The 22,904-nt window shown below is 43.9% G+C and overlaps 1 protein-coding gene across 4 annotated transcripts in view; it reads left to right on the forward strand.

Moving 5' to 3' along the window:
- The window catches only part of TNFRSF14 (TNF receptor superfamily member 14), a 54,886-nt gene extending 32,413 nt beyond the window's left edge, over positions 1 to 22,473 (forward strand). For 2 of the 4 annotated variants that reach the window (XM_040325925.1, XM_040325927.1), the window contains exons 4-8: positions 467 to 619; positions 10,172 to 10,262; positions 12,181 to 12,332; positions 16,109 to 16,156; positions 21,975 to 22,473. In XM_040325925.1, the coding sequence (XP_040181859.1) occupies positions 467 to 619; positions 10,172 to 10,262; positions 12,181 to 12,332; positions 16,109 to 16,156; positions 21,975 to 22,129 (599 nt within the window). In that variant the 3' untranslated portion in view covers positions 22,130 to 22,473. Of the gene's footprint in view, positions 1 to 466; positions 620 to 10,171; positions 10,263 to 12,180; positions 12,333 to 16,108; positions 16,190 to 21,974 lie in introns of all 4 variants that reach the window. The other 2 variants (XM_040325926.1, XM_040325928.1) reach the window with 2 other exon arrangements.
- The last annotated feature ends 431 nt before the right edge of the window (positions 22,474 to 22,904 follow it).

Consider the following 22,904-nt stretch of genomic DNA (forward strand, 5'->3'; position numbering starts at 1 on the left):
TAATTGTTGTTTCTATATCCATTATTATTTACCACTCATCATGACTTACCACATTTGATTTCTAAATGTTGGGTGGTCATTCTTTGGACATTAATTTGAGTGGAACACTTTTAGACCCACAGTCGGTGGTGGATTGACGGTTTTACATTTATTTATTTTGGATTGTCACTTTATTTAATATTTTTTATTGGGCAAGCGCTACTACACCCAACCTGTTATTCAATACAGTACTGACATGTGAGAGATCCAGACTTGAAAGGCCAGTTCTCTTTGGCTTCACACTTCAGACTTTACCAATTCATATCTAAATGCAATATCATTTATGGCCAGTATTCCAAATTTGCCATTCAAGCAAAGGGCACACATTTGCCAGCGTAGTAACATTTCTCAATGTGGTTCAGTGATGATTTATTAAATGCAGTTTTGAGTAATTACATTTAACATAGATTTTTTTTTTTCTCTCCAGGAGGTGGGCTGTTGGAAATAAAGGAATGTACATATACTTCAAATGCAGTTTGTGATTGCAAACCTGGATATTACTGTTCCGGGCAAAAAGATTCATGTGACTTATGCCAACCACACCGTATCTGTAACGTTGGGCAGTACATCAAAGTACAGGGTAAGAATAAAATGTTTGTCAGTATTCATTTAAACATGTGTTGCAGTTTCATGTGAAAATAAATAAATAAATTGTGCTGCAGCATAAGGCCCCTTTTACGTGGGTGCCTCTGTTTGGTGGACTCCTCTTGCTCCATTGATCTTGATCTGATTTGATCAGATCTGATCTGATAATTACATTTTGATCCTAAGTCCAGTATTGGATACATTTTCCTTTCAGGTGGCTCTCCATTAACCACTTGCCGACCTCCTCATGTAGATATACGTCAGCAGAATGGCACGGACAGGCACATGTACGCATACTTGCACGTCCTCTGCTTGACGTGGGTCGGGGGTCCGATCGGGACATGCAGCTACATGCAGCGGTTGGTAAGCCTCGGGGAGCGATCCGGGACGATGGCGCGGCTATTCGTTTATAGCCGCCCCGTCGCGATCGCTCCCAGGAGCTGAAGAACGGGGAGAGCCGTATGTAAACACGGCTTCCCCGTGCTTCACTATGGCGGCGCATCGATCGAGTGATCCCTTATATAAGGGAGACTCGATCGATCACGTCAGTCCTACAGCCACACCCCCCTATAGTTGTAAACACACACTAAGTGAACACTAAATGTTACAGCGCCCCCTGTGTTTAACTCCCAAACTGCAACTGTCATTTTCATAATAAAGAATGCAATTTAAATGCATTTTTTGCTGTGAAAATGACAATGGTCCCAAAAATGTGTCAAAATTGTCCGAAGTGTCCGCCATAATGTCGCAGTCACGAAAAAAATCGCTGATCGCCGCCATTAGTAGTAAAAAAAATAAAAATGCAATAAAACTATCCCCTATTTTGTAAACGCTATAAATTTTGCGCAAACCAACCGATAAACGATTATTGCGATTTTTTTTTTTACCAAAAATAGGTAGAAGAATACGTATCGGTCTAAACTGAGGGGAAAAAAAATGTTATATATGTTTTTGGGGGATATTTATTATAGCAAAAAATAAAAAATATTGCATTTATTTCAAAATTGTCGCTCTATTTTTGTTTATAGCGCAAAAAATAAAAACCGCAGAGGTGATCAAATACCACCAAAAGAAAGCTCTATTTGTGGGGAAAAAAGGACGCCAATTTTGTTTGGGAGCCACGTCGCACGACCGCGCAATTGTCTGTTAAAGCGACGCAGTCCCGAACTGTAAAAACCCCTTGGGTCTTTAGGCAGCATATTGGTCCGGGGCTTAAGTGGTTAAATGACAGTCATGATGCATGTATTGAGTAAAGTGGCAGACACAATATGTAAAATCCATAAGTTGTTTTTATCAAGTTATATTCAATTGATGCCAACTTGTTTTGGAGGTAACACAGGTCCCCCTTCATTGGAGCTTGGTAGATGCTGGAGAAAAGAGCGTACACTGGACTGAAATAAAAAGGATCTGCTCCAAAAGGTGGTTTAGGCTTCTAGTTACTACATCATTTCTCTTCTTCTTCTGTTTAAAACTGAAGGGAAAAAATGAAAAAGAAACCAAAGTTTGTTGAAAGTGAAACAGAAGTATTCGGGAAACATCTAGGGACTTCCCATGTGGTTAATCAGCTGTTTCTTTTTCATTGAAATGAGTGTTAGAATGCTTCCAGGAAAATCAGGAAAGGAGGACTTTAACCACTTGCTTACTGGGCACATAAACCCCCTTCGTTCCCAGGCGAAATTTCAGCTTCCGGCACTGCGTCTCTTTAACTGACATTTGCGCGGTTGTGCGACGTGGCTCCCAAACAAAATTGACATCCTTTTTTCCCCACAAATAGAGCTTTCTTTTGGTGGTATTTGATCACCTCTGCGTTTTTTTATTTTTTGCGCTATAAACAAAAAAAGAGCGACAATTTAAAAAATATATATATTTTTTTTACTTGTTGCTATAATAAATATCCCAATTATTTTTTTTCTCAGTTAAGGCCGATACGTATTTTTCGACGTATTTTTGTAAAAAAAATAAAAATAAATCGCAATAAGCGGCTGGTTTGCGCAAAAGTTATAGCGCCTACAAAATGGGGAACAGAATTATGATTTTTTTTATTATTATTTTTTTTACTAGTAATGGCGGCGATCTGCGATTTTTATTGGGACTGCGATATTGTGGCGGACGTATCGGACACTTTCGACACAAATTTGGGACCATTCACATTTATATTGCGATCACTGCTATAAAAATGCACTAATTACTCTATAAATGTGACTGGCAGGGAAGGGGTTATTACTAGGGGGTGAGGAAGGGGTTAAATGTGTAGCCTGGGTGTGTTCTAACTGTGTGGGGGGAGGGGGGTGACTGGGGGAGGTGACCGATGCTGTGTCTCTATGTACAAGGGACACAGATCGGTCTCCTCTCCTCTGACAGCACGTGGAGCTCTGTGTTTACACGCATCGGCTCCCCAGCGATGCGGCGGCACAGTGTTTACCCGCTGCGCGCCCCCCAGAGGCGCGCGCGGGTTATGCTTTTAAAAAGACGTCCAAAGACGTCCAGTTGGCACCTGAGAGCCGCGCTGTTGACGTCTTTTGTCAATAGCGCGGGTCTCAAGTGGTTAAGAACAAATATGATGGCATTTTTTGTGCCCTGAAATACTTCTGCCATGCAGGGGCGGACTGACCATTGAGTCACTTGGGCACTGCCCGAGGGCCCCGTGTCACTAGGGGGCCCCATCAGGGTTGCCAGGCTCAGTAAAACCAGGGACAATATGTAAAAATCGATGTTTTTTTTACATCTGTCCCTGATATGTCTGAAACCAACATGCTTCTGATGTGAAAATCCAGAGATTTTTAGCTGCCCCGCCTCTGCACTGCCTCCTGGCGTGTTGGCCATCTGTAAGCCCAGGGGCCCCATAGTCTTCTACTGCCCGGGGGCCCCATGAGTTGTCTGTCCGCCCCTGCTGCCATGACTGCTCTCCTATCTGACAGGTTTATTGAAAACCAATATGGCCACAAAGCAGGATGGGAGGGCAAAATAAGTTCAAATTGAAGTCCTTATACACAATGTGCAGTGAGAAACCTTAATGTTAAAGCAGAAAAATAGATATACAAAAAAAACGTGAATTCCTAGTATTCAGACCTTGCTTATAAAAAGAAGTATTGCGCTGTCATCAGAAAAGTGCTTTTAACCTCATATGGATAAAACTAACAACACATTATAAAATGCATATAGTGCCTAAAGAAAATGGTAAATTCATCCAATTAAAGCGGAGGTCCACCCTAAAAAATATTTTTTTTTTATACTTACCAGAAATGGCTGCTGCTAGGCAGATCGTCCTAATCTGCCACTTCCTATTCCGCGGTAGTCTTCAGTCTTCTCCTCCTTGTGATGTATTCTGGGGCATTTGGGTGTGCTGTCTTCTGGGACCTGTGTGTGTCCCAGAAGACAGCCCACTATTCACAAAGCGTCGCGTGACTCGCGCATGCGCAGTAGGAAACGGGCAGTGAAGCCGCAAGGCTCCACTGCCTGTTTTGAATGGAGGCGGCGGGACCCGATCCGATCAACGGATCGGCCTTGGGCGACCAACATCGCGGGCACCCTGGACAGGTAAGTGTGCTTATTAAAAGTCAGCAGCTACAGTGTCTGTAGTTACTGACTTTAAAAACATTTTTTTACAGCTGGACCTCCGCTTTAATATCATTGTAGTTAGAATTCATAAAGTCAGTAATATCATGCAGGAAAAAATAAAGTGCAAAGTCCAGAGAAATTTTAATATTATAAAGTCCCAAATAAAATCAATTGTTGAAAATGGTGTTCAACACGTGCACCTCCTATTTTTCTAGTGCTGCAGGTGATCACCCAATCAATGCTATACCCCAAGATGAGTAAATAAGTCTCTTACCAGATAATAAGACCTTGTTAGGGCCTGGCCTCGCTTTAGTGTGCACATCCCTCACTGTAATGCTGCGTACACACCATCACTTTATGTGATGAAAAAAAAACAACGTTTTTGAAAACGTCAATTTAAATGACCATGTGTGGGGGAAAATTTCGTTTTATGTCTTGTGAAAAACGACAAAAAAAAATTGAAGCATGCTTCAACTTTTTGTGTCGTTTTTCAAAACGTCTTTTTTTGTTTCACAAAAAATCACTGTGTGTAGCAAAAAACTACGTTTAAAACAACGTTTTTAAACCCGCGCATGCCCAGAAGCTAGTTATGAAGCAAGCTTCAATGGAAAAGAGTGGTGAACGTAACTTCGCTTTGCTAGAGCATTGTGAAAAAACGATGGTGTGTAGGCAACATCGTTTTTGAAATTTGAAGTTTCAAAAACTTCGTTTTTTACTTCACAGAAAATGTGTTTTTTTTTTTTTTTTAAACATAAAGTGATGGTGCGTACGCGACATGAGATGTGCACATATATCTCCCTTCAAGAAGGCCCATAAGGTATTTAATCACTTGGAAATGGTCTCCGGAACACTCCACCAAATATTACTCACACAGGATGATATGGAGCATAGTAATTTAAAGAGAGAGAAAGCATGCTCATTGCATGTCTTCTGATAAAAATTATTTATTAAAAAGACATCTACTCATACTCACAAGTCTGATGGAAAAACAGGTATTTAATACAGATTATCGTCCAGCGCAATGACGGGCGTGCTGATGTCACCTCTATTTCCTCCACCCGAAGTACGTTTCGTCGTATGAGATGTCGTCACTAGGCCAATGGGGATAGCAGTGCTCTCAGATGGCAAGAATAAATAGCTTCCTGTAACACAGACACTAAAGGGCGCTGCCACTTCACTGGTTATTCATCCTCGGTACACAATGGCCGCCATTTTACCGAAGTCCAATGAGGATCTCCAGCTCATGCATTACATTTAAACATTCTCCAACAATAAATGCAAGCCATTTTGTTTAAAAAGGAGGGAGTTTTTTCACCCTTTAATGGTATATTGGTACACAGGGGACCTGCAATTTAGAGGAAAAAGGTGAACTTCTCCTTTAAGACGTATGGAGAAGTATGACCAAATAGCTTTGGCTATACTTCTCCTACTTAGGAGTTTCACCATCTCTATTTGTCCTGTTTCCCATTATTAGGGATGAGCCGCACCCCCCCCCCCCCCCCCCCCCCGTTCGGTTCGCACTAGAACCTTCGAACGAACCGAACGTTCGCTCAAACTTTTAGAACCCCATTAAAGTCTATGGGACTCGTACGTTCGAATTCAAAAGTGCTCATTTTAAAGGCTCATATGCAAGTTATTGTCGTAAAAGGGGTTTGAGAACCCGGGTCTTGCCCCAGGGAACATGTATCAATGGAAAAAAAAGTTTAAAAAAAAGAGGAAAAATTCCTTTAAATATCGTACCTGCTGGGTGTTACTATAAGAAAAAAGTAATTTAAAACTGCTTGCGGCTTTAAAGGGTCACTAAAGGAATTTTTTTTTTTAGCTAAATAGCTTCCTTTACCTTACTGCAGTCCTGGTTTCATGTCCTCATTGTTCGTTTTTGCTTTGATGTTGCTGTAATTCCTCTCTGTTCTGGACACATCCTGGTTGCCTGTTTCCTGATAACCACAGTACTGGGAGATTTCTCACGGTGGTCACTAATCAAGGAGCTGTGTGTAAAACGAAACTGGATTGGTGCTGAGGAGTTTTAGACAAAGTATCACTGCTCTCTATTGGCTGACTGCCCTCTAGTGGCTCTCTGTACATCAGAGAACCAGGAAACAACAGCAAAAACGAAACTACACTGCAGGCACATTATATGATTGTTTTTTTATCTATTTTTAATCATTTTTAAAAGGAATCAGTTAACTATTATGTCTCTATGCCCTGTAAACAGTCATTTCAGCTAAAAAAACTTTTTCCTTTAGTGACCCTTTAATGTAATGTCTGCAATATGAATGAAAATCATTGAGAAAAATAGCATGGGTTTCCCCGCCCACCTCCCCCCAGGTCATTACCAGGCTATTTGGCCCTATATAATTTTAACAGCAGTATACAGGCGGTGCAAACAAGACAGGGACTGTAGGTTTGTTGTTAAGTATAATCTGTTTGTAATTTTGAACTGGTACTTTTTTAAAGTGTAGCTCCAGCCAAAAAATCTATTTTTTAAGCTTTTTGGAAAACATTTGTTTTGCTGTCTGTGCGCATCTGTTCAGAAGATTGCACCTCGCTTTCTGTCCCAATGACAAATGATTTTTTGAAAATGTTGATTTCTTGGTGCCCCTCGGGCCTCCTGACTGTGTTTTAAAGGTTCAACTTCACATCTATGCGATGCATCAGAGTATGTGCCTTGCTGCAGAACAGCCTATTAATTTGAGACTGAACTGCCTACCTCAATAGCACCAAAATGCATGGGCCTTTTTTTTATTTTATTTTTTAATGCCGCTGCATCAAAATGCATGGTGCTTTTGTTAGCATGTGTGTATATATATATATATATATATATATATATATATATACACATGCTAACAAAAGCACCATGCATTTTGATGCAGCGGCATTACATTTTTTTTAAAAAAAAGGCCCATGCACTTTGGTGCTATTGAGGGGTGGCAGGCAGTTCATTCTCAAATTAATAGGCTGCTCTGCAGCAAGGCACATACTCTGTGCATGTAAATAAAATAAAAAAAAATCACAAAAATGCATGTAAACAAAAGCATGCATTTTTTTGAGAATCGTGAGAGAATAGTGATCTTCATTCTAAGCAAAAGAATTGTGATTCAAATTTTTCCCAGAATCGTGCAGCTCTACTGCCTTTAGGAATTAATATGAGAAACACCAGCAAATCTATTGACGTAGCTTTAGGTGCACACTGTACAGAGGACACAGACAGTGCACCACGTGAAAATACTGCAGCTAGCACAATCGCCTGCCTGTCAGTAAATTAGGAAGAGCGGATCTAGCTAAACTCAATACAGTGTATAAATATATATACAACACCTGGGATGCATATATATCCTCTACACACTGTAACTCTGAGGCCCCGTACACACCATAGAATCCATCAGCTGAAAAATCTCAGCGGATCGGTTTGAGCGGATAGATTCTATGGTGTGTACATTCCTGCGGATATTTATCCGCAGGAATTTCACGATTCCAGCAGATAAAAATTTGTAGACATGTCTACAAATCTATCCGCTTGAATCGATCCCAACGGATTGATCCGCTGGTCTGTACAGACTCACCGGATCAATCCGTCCGAAGGGATCCCCCGCATGCGTCGTAATGATTCGACGCATACGTGGAATTCCTTATATGACAGCGTCGCGCTCGTCGCCGCGTCATCATCACGGCGACGGCGCGACACGTCATCGCGAGGGGATTTCGGCGCGGATTTCGATCCTATGGTGAGTACACTCCATCGGATCCAAATCCGCTGAAATCCTCGAGAGGATTTATCCGCGGAAACGGTCCGCTGGACCGTATCCACGGATAAATCCTCTCGTGTGTACTAGGCCTAACTGACTAGCCTGCCTGCCTGCTCTATCTAACTCCAAAAAATGACATTCTCTCTCTCTCTCTGTCTCTCTCTGTACACAAGGCCGACTTCCAGGCAGCATTATATAGTGTGGGGCGTGTACTAAACCCCCTGAGCCATAATTGGCCAAAGCCACCCTGGCTTTGGCCAATTATGGCTCTCCGTTTTTTGTGCGCTGTGATTGGGCAAGCATGTGGGTCATAGTGCATGCTTGGCCAATCATCAGCCAGCAATGCACTGCGATGCCGCAGTGAATTATGGGCCGTGACACGCCACTCGAATTTGGCGGCCCAAAACGTTTGGAATTCGACAAACGATCGAACATACGATGTTCGAATCGAACATGAGTTCAACTCGAATACGAAGCTCATCCCTAGTCCCCATAAAAGTAATAGGGGGAAATCTTCACTAGTTCTAGTGATTTGGGGTCCCCAATGAATTCCCTTAATTTGCAGGGATTTTCTCTCACTTCCTATTTAAGCTATGAGGCAGGAAGTGAAGGCAAATCAAACCAGTGGGACACAGATGGCAAAAATAAAGCTGACAGGGGTTATAACCCTCCCTTACTCTGTCCAAAATGAAAAACATATTGGGTAAAGTTCTACTTTAAGATTTTACAACTGATTTTTCTCATGGAACATATGGATATGCAGTCAGTCAGATTCTAGATTTTTTTTTTTACATACAGCAGTGTACACACTGCTTATAAAGAAACTGTCAGTCTCTGTGCAAGGTCAGAAATATATAAAGAATAAACTGCGCTGTGTATAATACAAATATAAGCCGCCACACAATAGCGCAAAATAAGGTAAATTGGATCAATGTAGCTCTAATATCTGTGTAAAAATATAGAAAGAACCCACATCTAAAGATAACAAACCAAATCTACATATATTAATACATGACTAAATCTTAAAGTGTCACCACGTGACCTTACTAAACATATTAGAGTGCCAACATATAGTAAAGGCTTGCAAATAATAATGAATTGAGAGTGCATAAAGTGACTGGAATCCAAACGAATAGAAATAAGGATGACTTCAACACAGGAAAGTGCATGAAGTGACTAGAGTCCAAATACATGTGGATAAAGATGGCTTCACCATAAGGAGATCTTGAAGATGGAACAACAGCTTGACAGAAGTGCCACCACCAATGGTAGAAAAGGGGGCTTACCAAATATAAATGACTAGGGAAGGTATATACCGCCCAAGTCACCAAAGGCTTGTATCGATCACCCTGATCTAAACAGCTGGTCCTGGATCCAAACGACTAATCGACTTGATGATCCCAAATCACAGTGTTAATGATCACTTCATAGAGGCTCGGTAACCACATGCCATGCAAGAAATATTGAAAAGAACTCGCATAGCGTGATACCGTATGAACAGTGTTGTTTATTAAAAGTAGGATAAGGCTCACATGTTAAACGCTCATCCTAGGCTTGTCAGATGTTATGGTACCAAAGGCAATGTTGTGGATGGGTCTACCCGACGCGTTTCGACTAGAAATGTCATCATCTGGGGGACCAGTCTGTGCAAGGTCAGGCAATTGACAGGACATCACTGTCAGACTTCAGATGATCTCTGATCGACTTAGCTATGGAATCTCCCATATTTCTATACTGGCAGGGAATGTGATTTTAACTTTTCAGACAAGTGAATTGGTTTATCTACCTAAAAAAAAATGTTTTTTTGATGTGTTGCTCTGTTTAAATTACTACAACAAGGTTTCCAGAAACAGGAGCTACAATTGCCTGTAGCAAGCAATCAAACACATTTTTTATTTCAAAGATGAAATTTTGATTTTGCATTCTTCGCTCAGGGAATTTTAATTCCATCTTGTCTTTGCATTTTACAAACACATGCATGTTTAATGTTTGTTATTGTGCATTTCTAATGTATGTTGATGCATGTAGCCATACATTTAAGCATGAAGATACTTGAATAAGCACGTCAAAGAAAAACACGCTTTTTTTAAATTGCAAAGGTGGGAGGGGTGAACCAAAACTGGTCAAAATGATAAAGTACAAGTGTAATGTGTTATTTTTATATCTAAAAGTAAAACAATTATTTATCTATAGAGACTGTTACTATAGCTTACACTCTATTTTAAAATTTTTGTTTTAAATAGGAACCTCAAAAACAGATAATGTATGTGAAGATTGTCCACCTGGTTACTTCAGTACTGAAAATATGTCAAAGACCTGCACTGCGTGGACAGCGTATGTTTATATTTCCTTAAAGGGTTTGTGAACTCATTTGTAAAAGTCTATGCCAGCCCCTCTATAAGACCTCGTACACAACATAAGAAAAGCCAGAGGACAACGGTCTGAAGGACCGTTTTCATCGGTCCAAACTGATTGTGTGTGGGCCCCATAGGTTATTTAACCTTGGGTTAAAAAAATAGGAACTTGCTTTAAAATTTAACTGATGGATTGCTAAGGATAGGACAAAACCGATCGTTAGTAGGCACGACCATCGGTTAAAAAACCCACGCATGCTCAGAATCAAGTCGACGCATGCTTGGAAGCATTGAACTTCGTTTTTTTCAGCACGTCGTTGTGTTTTACGTCACCGCGTTCTGACACAATCGTTTTTTTAACTGATGGTGTGTAGGCCCATCAGACCATCAGTCAGCTTCATCGGTTAACCTAAGACAACGGTCCTTCAGACCGTTGTCCTCTGGCTAACCTGTCATGTGTACGAGGCCTTAGAGTCTGGCATAGCACACTGTGTTAAGCATTTTTTTAAATGAGTGTTGTAAATACTGTTTTTGAGCTGTCTTCAGGCCGGTCACATGACTCACGGACACTTTTCAGCTCCGACGAATGGCTTTTGCGGGAGGGGCCGTGACATCAGCCAGAGAGATCACGTGATGGCTCCTCTCCTCCACAGAACCCCCATCTCATAGCTGTAAAGCAGCCACGAGTCATGTGACCGGCCTGAAGACATCTAAAAAACAGTATTTACAACACTCGTTTTAAAAAAATGCTTAACACAGTGTACTATGCCAGCCTTTAATAGAGGGGTTGGCAGTGACAATTATATGTTTATTTTTTTTAATAATAGCGACAGGGGGTGGGGTTGAGCGGAGACACACAGAGTGCGCTGACAAGGTGGAAGGAGGGGGGTAAGGGGGGAGAGAGGAGAGAAAATATTGTCTAAACACAAGAGACATTTGTATTCTTACTTATCTTACTGAAATCTTGAAGTCCTTCATGTATTTCCTTCATATCTTTGCAGGGTTACTAGTATGGGGCCCAGTATGGGAGGGCTGCCAGTACCTCCCTTTCAGCAGCCCTGGTTGGGACTGCTGGGTGATACAGAGGCGTAATTAGAAACTTCAGGGCCCCGGTGCAAGAAATCATGAAGGCCGAAAAAGCATGACTTTGATACTTTTTTTTTTCACTGTACAACAAAGTAAAACATTTCTGTGGAGGGTGGCAGAGTTGGTGTTGAGGGGGGTGGCATCAGTGGCAGTGGTGGTGCCATCCTCTCCCACCTCTGCCTCTTACTGATCCCATCCCTCCTCCCCCATCACCTGGTGGAGGTTGTGATCGATTGCACTGGCAATTTGTCACTTTCTTGAATCAATCAATTCCGCTTCAGAATTCCATCATTGTGCCTCCAGGGATGCCTTTGCCTCATGGGGACTCCTCGCAGTTGCAGAGGGGAGAGCTCCTCCCCCTTCACTCGATTGGTGTCAGCTGACTTTCTTTTTCAGCGTCAGCCCCGCCTTCCTACATTCTCATTCTCTCTGGATAGGCGGGGCGGTCCAGAGTCTCAGCTCGGCCTTCGAAACCCCTCAGCGGGCGAACCCCCCATACCGGTGGTGGCAAGGGGTCCTCATACTGGAAGATGGGCGGGCGGGGGCCCCTCACACTGGCAGATCAGTAAGCCGGCCCCCCTAAAGTGACGGAACTCCAGGGCCCAGTCACAAGTGCAACTGCTGAGACCCTGAAAATGTTGCCACTGATGTGATATATATGTAGGTTAAAATAACTGTGTAAAATATAGAATATTCTTTTATACTGAGGTTCAAATATAGCTTTCTGCTACAGTAGTCATTTACAGCTATTTACCCTATTAGAAATATATTTCTATAAACTCATATGTAAATAATGTGCATGTCTCCTGTAGGTGCACTGAGCAGGGTCGCCAGAAGTCTAGTCAAGGAACTTCCACTTCGGATTCAGTTTGTGTAGATGGGAGGTCTCATTATATGGTCATCATACCAATTGCATCAATCTTATTAATTTTTTGGTTTATTTGTCTACAAAACCGTATAAAAGGTATGTTGGCAATTGCAAATGATTAATTACATATGTACTCTGGGGTTGTCCACGTTTGCCTATAGCAGTGTTTCTCAGCCGTTTTTCAGTCAAGCCACCCATTAATTATGCACAAAACTGAGGCACGCCATTCTAAAATGTAAAAAACTAAACTACCATATATACTCGAGTATAAGCCGACCCGAATATAAGCCGAGGCACCTAATTTTACCACAAAAAAATGGGAAAACGTATCGACTCGAGTATAAGCCTAGGGTGAGAAATGCAGCAGTTACTGTAAGTGGAAAAGAGGGTCAACAATGCCCATTTGCACGCCTCACTGTGCCCAATCTCACTGTGCCCATTTGCACACCTCACTGTGCCCAACCTCACTGTGCCCATTACAACCTCACTGTGCCCATTGCAACATACCTGAAATTCTTGACAGGCTGCGCTGCAGGCGTCCATTTTTTAAAACTCGCGGCTTCCCCCTGGTCCCGTTCCGTGATAGGCGTTTGACACTATGTTCAGTGTTCCGCCTATCACGGACGTTCTTTCATCCTCGGACTCAGTTTCCCAGCAGACACTGTGTTCAGTGTTCCACCTATCACAGACGTTCTTTCATCAAAAGAAGGCCTGTGATAGGCGGAACACTGAATACAGTGTCTGCTGGGAAACTGAGTCCGAGGATGAAAGAACGCCCGTGATAGGCGGAACATTGAACACAGTGTCAAACACCTATCATGGAACGGGGCGGGACCAGGAGGAAGCCGCAAGTTTTTAAACTTGCGGATTTGCAAGGGATTTTGTCACTTGCTGTGTCCCAGAATAAAAGCAGGCAGCAGAGAGATGTTGTAATCTCTCTGCTGCCTGCAGCTGCAGTGCACAGTGAGGGCAGAACTGTCGTGACATCTCTGCTCCCCTGCCGCTTACTCGCTGATTGACATCCCCCCCCTTTCAGTGTCCTGGCCGCCCGCTCCTGTCACACCAGGCTCCTCGCTGACTGCTCGCCACCCCCCCTCCCGCTTTCAGTGTCCTCTCCGCCCCTGCTCCTGTCACACCAGGCTCCTCACAGGCAGCGGCGCCGCTCACTCGCTGACTGCTCGCCACCCCCCCTCCCGCTTTCAGTGTCCTCTCCGCCCCTGCTCCTGTCACACCAGGCTCCTCACAGACAGCGGCGCCGCTCACTCGCTGACTGCTCGCCACCCCCCCCCTTTCAGTGTCCTGCCCGCCCGCTCCTGTCACACCAGGCTCCTTACAGGCAGCGACGCCGCTCACTCGCTGACTGCTCGCCACCCCCCCCGCTTTCAGTGTCCTCTCCGCCCGCTCCTGTCACCACTAACAGCAGCGGCGCCGGGCTCCTCACAGGCAGCGGTGCCGCTCACTCGCTGACTGCTCCCCCCCCCCCCCACGAGTGTCCTCTCAGGCAGCCCGGCGGCGCGCTCCTCAAAGGCAGCGGAGCGGGCTGGTGGGTGGCAGTATGCCACCCCCCTAAAAGTGCCGCCTGGTACCCATGGTACCACCTGGTCCCATCATGGGGCCGGCCCTGCGTGGGGGCACGCAGCACGGCGATCGGTGATGAGGGGTGTCAGTCTGACACCCTGCATCTCCGATCTTGGTAAAGAGCCTCTGGCGGAGGCTCTTTACCACGTGATCAGCCGTGTCCAATCACGGCTGATCACGATGTAAACAGGAAGAGCCGTTTATCGGCTCTTCCTCACTCGCGTCTGACAGACGCGAGTAGAGGAGAAACGATCTGCTGCTCTCCTGACAGGGGGGGGTTCGCCCTGATTGTTTATCCGCGCAGCCCCCCCTCGGATGCCCACATTGGACCACCAGGGAAGCCGCCAGGACCACCAGGGAAAGGGGCAACATGTGGATGGCCAGGTACATCCCCCATGGCCATCTACATGTAAACAAATAAGCACAATAGATACCAATCAGGGCCCACAAATGGGCACTGACTGGCAAAAATTTGTAAATAAATAAACAAGTAATGCCCAGCAATGCCATCATCAGTGCCACCCCTCAGTGTCCATCAGTGCCCATCCATGCCCAGTGCCCACCTATCAGTGCCCATCAGTGCCACCCACAAGTACCCATCAGTGCCGCCTATGAGTACCCATCAGTGCCGCCTATGAGTGCCCATCAGTGCCGCCTAGGCAGGTGTAAACACAAGTCAGTTTAAATCTGCTGCTCTATAGAGGTGAATGGAGAGTCCATTTGGGTCTGCATGAAAAATGGACAGGTGGACCCGATTCGAACCGATCGTGTGAAAGGGGTCTATGGCTGCTTTCACACTGATGCACTCCGGTTTACCTGCACCTCAACTGACCTCAAGCTTTACTTCTTCCTCAGAATTCCTGCAGGTATCGCTGGCTGCTGCTGTCCCCCATTTGGGTATGGCTGGTGGCTGCTGCTGTCCCTAGGGCACGTATGGCTGGAGGCTGCTGCTGGCTGTCCCCCAGGGCAGGGACTGATGGTGGGTACTACTGGCAGGTAAAGCTGGCTGGTACTGCTGGGGGGGGGAGGTACTACTGGCAGGTACTGTTGGCTGGTACTGCTGGTGGGTATTGCTGGCAGGTACTACTGGCTGATACCTCTGGCGGGTACTGCTGGCTGGTACTAATGGCTGGTACTGCTGGGGGGTACTTCTGGCTGGTCCTGCTGGTGAGTACTGCTAGGGGGTTATGCTGGTGGGTACTGCTGGCTGGTACTGCTGGGGGGGGGGGGTTCTGCTGGTGGGTACTGCTGGCTGGTACTGCTGGTGGGTACTGTTGGCTGGTACTGCTGGTGGGCTTTGCTGGCTGGTACTGCTAGGGGGGTACTGTTGCTGTGTACTGCTGGGGGGGGGGGGGGGGTACGGCTGGTGGGTACTGCTGGCAGGTACTGCTAGGGGGTACTACTGGCTTGTACTGCTGGTGTCCCTGGTGGCTGCTGTCCCAGATCGTGGATTCCCAACCCCTCCATCCCCGATCATCAGTGTGACAGGATCCGTTGCTGGAGGAAGTATGCGACTGCAGTAGAGTACATTTGGTATCACTCTGCCTGTGACATCGGCTCTGCTTCCTTCAGTGCCTGCTCCATTCTTCACATTGATGCACGGGGATGACGGGTCAGGAACACGTGATCTGTGCTTGCCGACCCGCCATCCCAGAGCAAGACGTGGCGGGCTACATCAGAAGGCGCCGCGGGCCACATGTGGTTTGGCACTCCTGGCCTAAATGAATGCACACAGAAATATTGTGAAACTGTGAAAATAGTCTAGGGTGCTTTTATTTACAAATCTTCCTCTGGTGAAATGTTACAATTTATTTTCATTCCTAAACTCAGGGCAGAACATTTACACACTGATATATTGTATAATTTTAACTTACTGGTCAATACAGAGTTTCTCTCATTCTTAGAGATTATACATATAGGTTTCTCCCTGGTGGATGATCCGGCGACCATCTTTTATAAACTAAACCCTATGTCGAGTAAACGTTACAGGGAATCTTTGCTTCTGCAGCTACTAAGGCCTGCATCTGTAGGGGTAGAGAAAGGTAGCTCAATCACCTCCAACTGTAGGACGGTGGTTTGCCAGAGTAAATGATATCCAGAAAATTGAGGATCTTATGGCAGCCCTTAGGGAAAAGATCTCTGAAGTAATCCAGAAATGATTTTATTGGAATGACTTTAAGTACTCCAGATACAATAAATGAAGAAGATTATTTAATGTGGCTGAAAGTTGTCAGGTGTGTAACCAGCTCTACATACAAATAATTGTGACCTGCTTATTTTTTTCTTTCATTTAGAAAGGGCACCGGAGCGGAATAATGTACATGAACAGCAAGACGAACCGAGTAAACAACCAGAACAAGAGAAAGGGTTTTGAAGTATTGGGGGACTGGATGCATAGCTCCCAACTGTCCCTGATTTCGAGGGACTGTCCCTGGTTTGGAACAATGTCCCTCTGTCCCTCATTCCTCCTCATTTGTCCCTCATTTTGGTCTTGGCTATACAGTAAAACCTTGGTTTGCGAGCATAATTAGTTCCAGAAACATGCTTGTAATCCAAAGCACTTGTTGTAAATGTTGTACCTTCATTAAATGTAACCATATTGCTACACTTGGAGGCTCCTCTCCTTTTTTATACTCAGTTGTGACATGACACTACTCTTATATCAAGACATTGCTTGTATATCAAGGCAAAATTTATTAAAACATGTTGCTTGTCTTGCAAAACGCTCTCAAACCAAGTTACTCTCAAACCAAGGTTTTAATGTATAGTTGTATATAAAGTGAACTATTTATCAAAAAGTTTTTTACAGTGCTAAACCTTTCATCCAATTTCTAAATTGCTGCATTTATAAATACTAAAAGCCAATATAAAGGAATATTGGTGGTAAAAAGCAATTGTGGGTTTAATAAATCTTTTTTCTTTTTTTTTACAATTCTCCTTTAAGGGGTGTGTGTCCCAAGCCTGTATACTTTTGCTAATAGGTCACCCTCAATCCTATTTCAGAAAGTTGGGAGGTATGCATTGTATGAGCATGTGTGTAAATATGTACAATATATAAAGATCTGTAAACATGCTGTATGTGTATGTATATATGTATGTGTGTGTTTGTGTGTGTGTATATATATTAGGTTACTGTGTCCTTTCTCAAATCTGATTTTTACAGCTTTAACCACTTAAGGACCCCTTCATGCCGATATACGTCGGCAGAAGGGCACGGCTGAGCACAAACACGTACCTGTACGTCGCCTTTAAGATAGGGTGACCAGACATCCCCGGTTTCTGGGCACAGTCCCCGGATTGGGGACACTGTCCCTGGACCAAGTCTGTCCCCAGTTTTGTCCCCGGATTGGATTTGAACAGGGCCTGGGGCAATTTCAAAGACAGTCAGTGTAGAATAAAAAAATAATTCTGAATTACACACCCCTGCTCTGCCACTCCTACTAGCTTAGGGGGGGTATTTATTTCCATTATCTGTGCCCCTTTCTGATGATCACGTGCTGGTCGAAGCAAAGGGAATATTTCTTCAGTTTCGGGTGCATACCCATTCAGTTACGCCCACATGTTCTTCTGCCTTGGCTCAGGTCCCGGCCAGCCGCCTGCCTGCTTATTTCCTTGCCTTCCCTGGCGGAGTGATCTTCCTCCGCTCCCCACCCAGTAGAAGCCAGGGGCACCCAAGAGTTAGACTTGACAGGCTATGAGGCGGGCGGCGGCGACAATGGGCAGAGATTCACTGATTGCCGCCATTACTAGTAAAAAAAAAAAAATATGTCCCCAGATTTCATTTTAAAAATCTGGTCGCCTTAATTTAAGAGCCCAGCCGCAGGTCGCGAGTGCACCGCCGCCGGGGAGCTCGAGACCTGTTTCTGTTCTCCGTGACCGCGGGACCCACGGACCCAATTGCCGCCAAGTGTCGCGGGATCAAGTCACAGAGCTGAAGAACAGGGAGAGCTGAGTGTAAACAAACCTTTCCCGTTCTTCCTAGTGTGGCTGTCACTGATCATCTGTTCCCTGTGTTAGGGAACGTCAATCAGTCACGTCACACGCACAGCCACCCCCCCCCCCCCCCCCCACAGTAAGAACACTCCCTTAGGGCACATTTAACCCCTACAGCGCCCCTCCTGGTTAACCCTGTCCCTGCCAGTGTCATTTTCACAGCAAGTGCATTTTTATAGCACTTTTCGCTGTGAAAATGACAATGGTCCCAAAAATGTGTCAAAGTGTCCGATGTGTCCGTCATAATGTCGCAGTCGCGAAAAAAATCACTGATCGCCGCCATTACTAGTAAAAAAATAATTATTAATAAAAATTTCATAAAACGATCCCCTATTTTGTAAATGCTATAACATTTACGCAAACCAATCAAAAAACTGCTTTTCGCGATTTTTTTTTTTTTTTTTACCAAAAATATGTAGAAGAATACGTATCGGCCTAAACTGAGGGAAAAAAATGTTTTATATCTTTTTTTGTGGATATTTATTATAGCAAAAAGTAAAAAATATTGCATTTTTTTCAAAATTGTCGCTCTATTTTTATTTATAGCACAAAAAATAAAAACCGCAGAGGTGATCAAATACCACCAAAAGAAAGCTCTATTTGTGGGGAAAAAAGGACGCCAATTTTGTTTGGGAGCCACGTCGCACGACCGCGCAATTGTCAGTTAAAGCGACGCAGATCCGAATCGCAAAAAGGGGCTAGGTCCTTTACCTGCATAGTAGTCCGGGTCTTAAGTTGGTAAAGATTGTAAGCTCTCCCACCTTATAAATCTGAATGTGCAGTCTTGGTACAATCTTCATTACATTGATCAACATCTGTGCCTTCCTTTTTCTCCTGGCAGATCTTGAGTTCAAACCCTGCTAACAATGTATGTACCTACAGCATATGATAGATTAGCACAAACAGTCTGTTGTAGAAAATTTTCAAGAAAGTAGTTCACATACAAGGCAGAGCATTTTTTTTTTTTTTTTTTTACCGCATTCCCTGCTTGTCAAAATAATTTTAGTTACAATCAGGAAATGAAACCAATAATATTATTGGACTAAAAGCAAAGCAGACATCAAATATTGTACTGAATCTTCACACGAATGGTCATTTTTAATAATGTCCTTATACGTTGGTAGTCAGTGTTGAAATGCCCCTTTACATTGGCCCAGATTCAGGTAGATCCGCGCAATATTTGCGTGGGCAAAGGGCAACGATTTTTGCTCTGCGCCCACGCAAATATTTCGATTTGCCCGCGATTCACGGAGCAGTAGCTCCGTAAATTGCGCGGGCGCTATGCTAATTAGCCCGGTGTAAGGGCGCCTAATGTAAATGATCGTGAAATTTAAATTTCACGAGCGGGAAGGGCGGCTATACTTTAGCATTGGCTGCCCCTGCTATTAGCAGGAGCAACCTTGCGCTAAAGTCGCCGTACGGAAACTCCGTACCTTGCGTGCGCAGGGCCCGCGCAACTTTTGTGAATCGGTGGTAGTATGCAATTTGCATACTATACGCCGATCACAATGGCCGCGCCCCCTAGCGGCCAACGCAAGAATGCAGCCTGAGATATGAAGGCATAAGGAGGCTTATGTCTGTCATATCCTAGGCTGCAGTCCGCGTAGCGATGTTCCTGAATCAGGGGCATTCGCTACGCGGGAGCCGCGCAACAGCTTCTTGAATCTGGGCCACTGATGGTAAATGGGGACACACATTTATCTGGTCAGTGGGTGAGTACTCACAGGCAAGAGCTACTCCCTTACATTGCTAATCAGTGGAAACGTTTGGTTTACATTAGTGGACAGTGTAGAATAGACCTCTTACATTAGTGGATAATGTAGAATAGACACCTTACATTGGTGGTCAGTGTGGGTGGGAGATCAGTTGTCACTGTGGAAGTAACCCCAAATAATTTGTGCAAAATCTTGTATGATTTTCCACTTTATGTCCATCTGCCTTATTGCCTAAAGCCTCGTACACACGATCGGACTTCAAACAACCTTTTCCGTGGATTTTTGTCCGAAGGGAGTTGGCCGGGCACACCCATAGCATACACACACTCTGACTTTTCTGCAAACTTTCCCAACATCACGTGATTTTTCTTCTCTTTTCTGCTCTTTACCGCCACCCTTTGGTCAACTTCTGCTATTGTTGGTTGATTGTAACATTGGTTCTGGGCATGCGTATTTGTACTTTGTACAAAAGTCCGATGGCTTGCTGTACACACAGTCGGACTAGGCACCATCGGACTTTTATTGCCGAAAAGTTTGTCCGATGAAAACCGAAAAAGTTTGTCCGATGGAGCGTACACACCGTCAGATTTTGTGGAAAACTTGCTAATTTTGAAGTTTGTTGGCAAAAAGTCCGACCGTGTGTATGGGCCTTAAAGCGGAGGTTCACCCTAAAACAAGTATATACCATTCAATCCAGCATACTGCCGACATGTACAGTATGCTGTTTTTTTTTTTTTTTTTTCGGTTTACATACCGTAGTATAGGTATTTCCCCCCCCCCCCCCCCCGGCTTCCGGGTAGTGAATCCCACGGGAGTGCGCGTTCCTATTCAGAGACTAAGTGATTGACGTCTGACAAAAGCTTCCCCCCCGGTGCAAATGGCGCGTCACCAGTTTCCGAAAAAAGACGAACGTCAGTGCGCAGGCACCGTATAGCGCTGTATAGAGCCGACTTGTAGTTGGCTTCTTTTGGAAACTGGTGACGGGCATTATGCTCCGATGGGAACCTTTTGTCATACGTCAATGACTTAGTCTCTGAATAGGAACGCCCACTCCCGCGGGATTCACTACCTGGAAGCCAGGGGGGGAAATACCTATACTACGGTATGTAAACCGAAAAAAAAAAAAAAACGGCATACTGTACATGTCGGCAGTATGCTGGATTGAAGGGTATATACTTGTTTTTAGGGTGAACCTCCACTTTAAGAAACTAAATAGCTCTCCTGCATTTGTACAGGTAATTACATCGCCTCCTAACCGCTTGCTTTAACACTCAAAATGCTGCTCCGCCCCACAACTGTGTACTTTCACTTGACATGCCGTTTAATTTTTGCCACATAGGCACAGCCTGAGCGGATGCATGCCCTTGCTTGTGGGTGGTAGGGAGGTGGTAAAACTGTGGTACAAACACTGTCCCCTTGGCTGTCTGTTTGAATAAGCCCCAGCAGTTAGTTCTTTGTACTTGTAGTGTGTTTAAAGGAATAAAACATGATGAAATATGCATGAATTGAAGATATGTAATAAATATGTAATTTTATATTTTGCATTGACATATACTTTAACCCCACGTTATCTCCAAATAAACCTCAACACATACTTATTTTCTTTCCATTTCCACCTACCAACATTTTTTTTTACATTTCTGTCTTCTGTTGTGTTGTCACAATTAAAATACTAAAAATCGTAAGAAGTGAAATCATTTAATTAGCAAAACATTTTTTATTGTACTTATAACTTTTACCTATTTTAGAATAAATTATTACTTTTTATTTACTGTGTTAACACTTTATATTTAAAAACAATCGCTGATGTGTAAAAATGTAATTCCTGTCATTTGTCAAATAAGTATGTAATCAATAAAATATGACCGATCTCATGAGCTAAACCATGAGATGAAAAAAACATAGTGTTAATGGAAAGCTGTCGCTATTTAAAAAAGTAAACAGAAGTCCTCACTACAAAAAAAAAAACAGCACCCCTCCCACTATCCACATAGTTGAACTCGAGAAATAACCTTCAGCGTGTAGGTGGGATGCAACATGGTGCAGAGGCAATCATACACAGTCAGTTGCAAAATAAAACTTGTATTGAAGTAATGCATCAACAGTGCATAACAAACCCTGTGGGACAGCTACCCAGCTGGACACACTCAATTTTTAATAATGTGGCTGAAGCGGCAATGACGTCACTCCCGCGCATGCGCACAGGACCGGCACGATCCCTGCGCATGCACAAGTTTACGGCATTATCATTGATAATGCCAGGACGCTCAGCGCGCCTGCGCGCCGTAGACATCGGTGCAGTGTTTTCAGCAAATATCTCCTTAACAGTGTAGGTTAAGGAGATATTTCTTGCACCTACAGGTAAGACTTAATCTAAGCTTACCTGTAGGTGCAAGTTGTGTGGTTGGGTTTACAACCACTTTAACTAATCATTTTTAAAATCTCCTTGCAGGGGGTGTGTTCTATGCCTACAGACTTTTGCTAGTAGGTGTCTCTCGTTCCAATCTCAACAATTTGGGAGGTATGTATATAACTAGGAAGAGTATTGATACTATTCCACTGCACTTTTCAAATAGGCAATATAAGACAATCAATCGAGCAACCTGATGACGTCACACAATGAAACGTATGTCGAGGCATAATCTCCGGTCAAGTCACTGGCACTAGCACTCACTAAACTAGATCAAGCCCTGAACTGGTTCATCTTTATATTTTTTTTACAACAGACCTTTTTATGTTCGGACTTTTTCTCACTGTGATCACATGATCAGGATCCAGTTTTGCAGGTTCCCAACCATTAGTATGAGACTCGTAGCTGCCACTGACGGCTTAGTCTTGGTGCTGGGAGCACACTTCCAGCACAAACACAGGAACACATATATGCGGTGCCCAGATACTGCATATAGTTTCATAATTGGTAAGGTTGAATAAAGACGTTAGTGCAACCTGTGTATGTGTGTCAATGTCAATAATCATTTTGCATACCCCTGTATGTTGTGTTCACTAAGATGCACATCCAAGAGTCTCTTAAAGATATCAATACATCCTTATCGCCCTGACAGTGAAAACCCCCCTCCCCTTCCTAGGGAACATTTAACCCCTTGATCGCCCCTGGTGTTAACCCCTTCCCTGCCAGTGTCATTTATACAGTAATCAGTGAATTTTTATAGCACTGATCGCTGTATAGATTTCACTGGTCCCAAAAAAGTGTCAAAAGTGGCTGATGTGTCTGCCGCAATGTCGCAGTCCTGCTAAAAATCACAGATCACCACCATTACTAGTAAAAAAAATTATAATAAAAATGCCATAAATCTCTCCCCTATTCTGTTGATGCAATACATGTTGGCCTAAACTGAGGAAGAAATAATTTGTTTTACTTTTT

This window comes from Rana temporaria, chromosome 10 (assembly GCF_905171775.1).
Source record: "Rana temporaria chromosome 10, aRanTem1.1, whole genome shotgun sequence".
In the NCBI taxonomy this organism is placed as follows: Eukaryota; Metazoa; Chordata; class Amphibia; order Anura; family Ranidae; genus Rana; species Rana temporaria.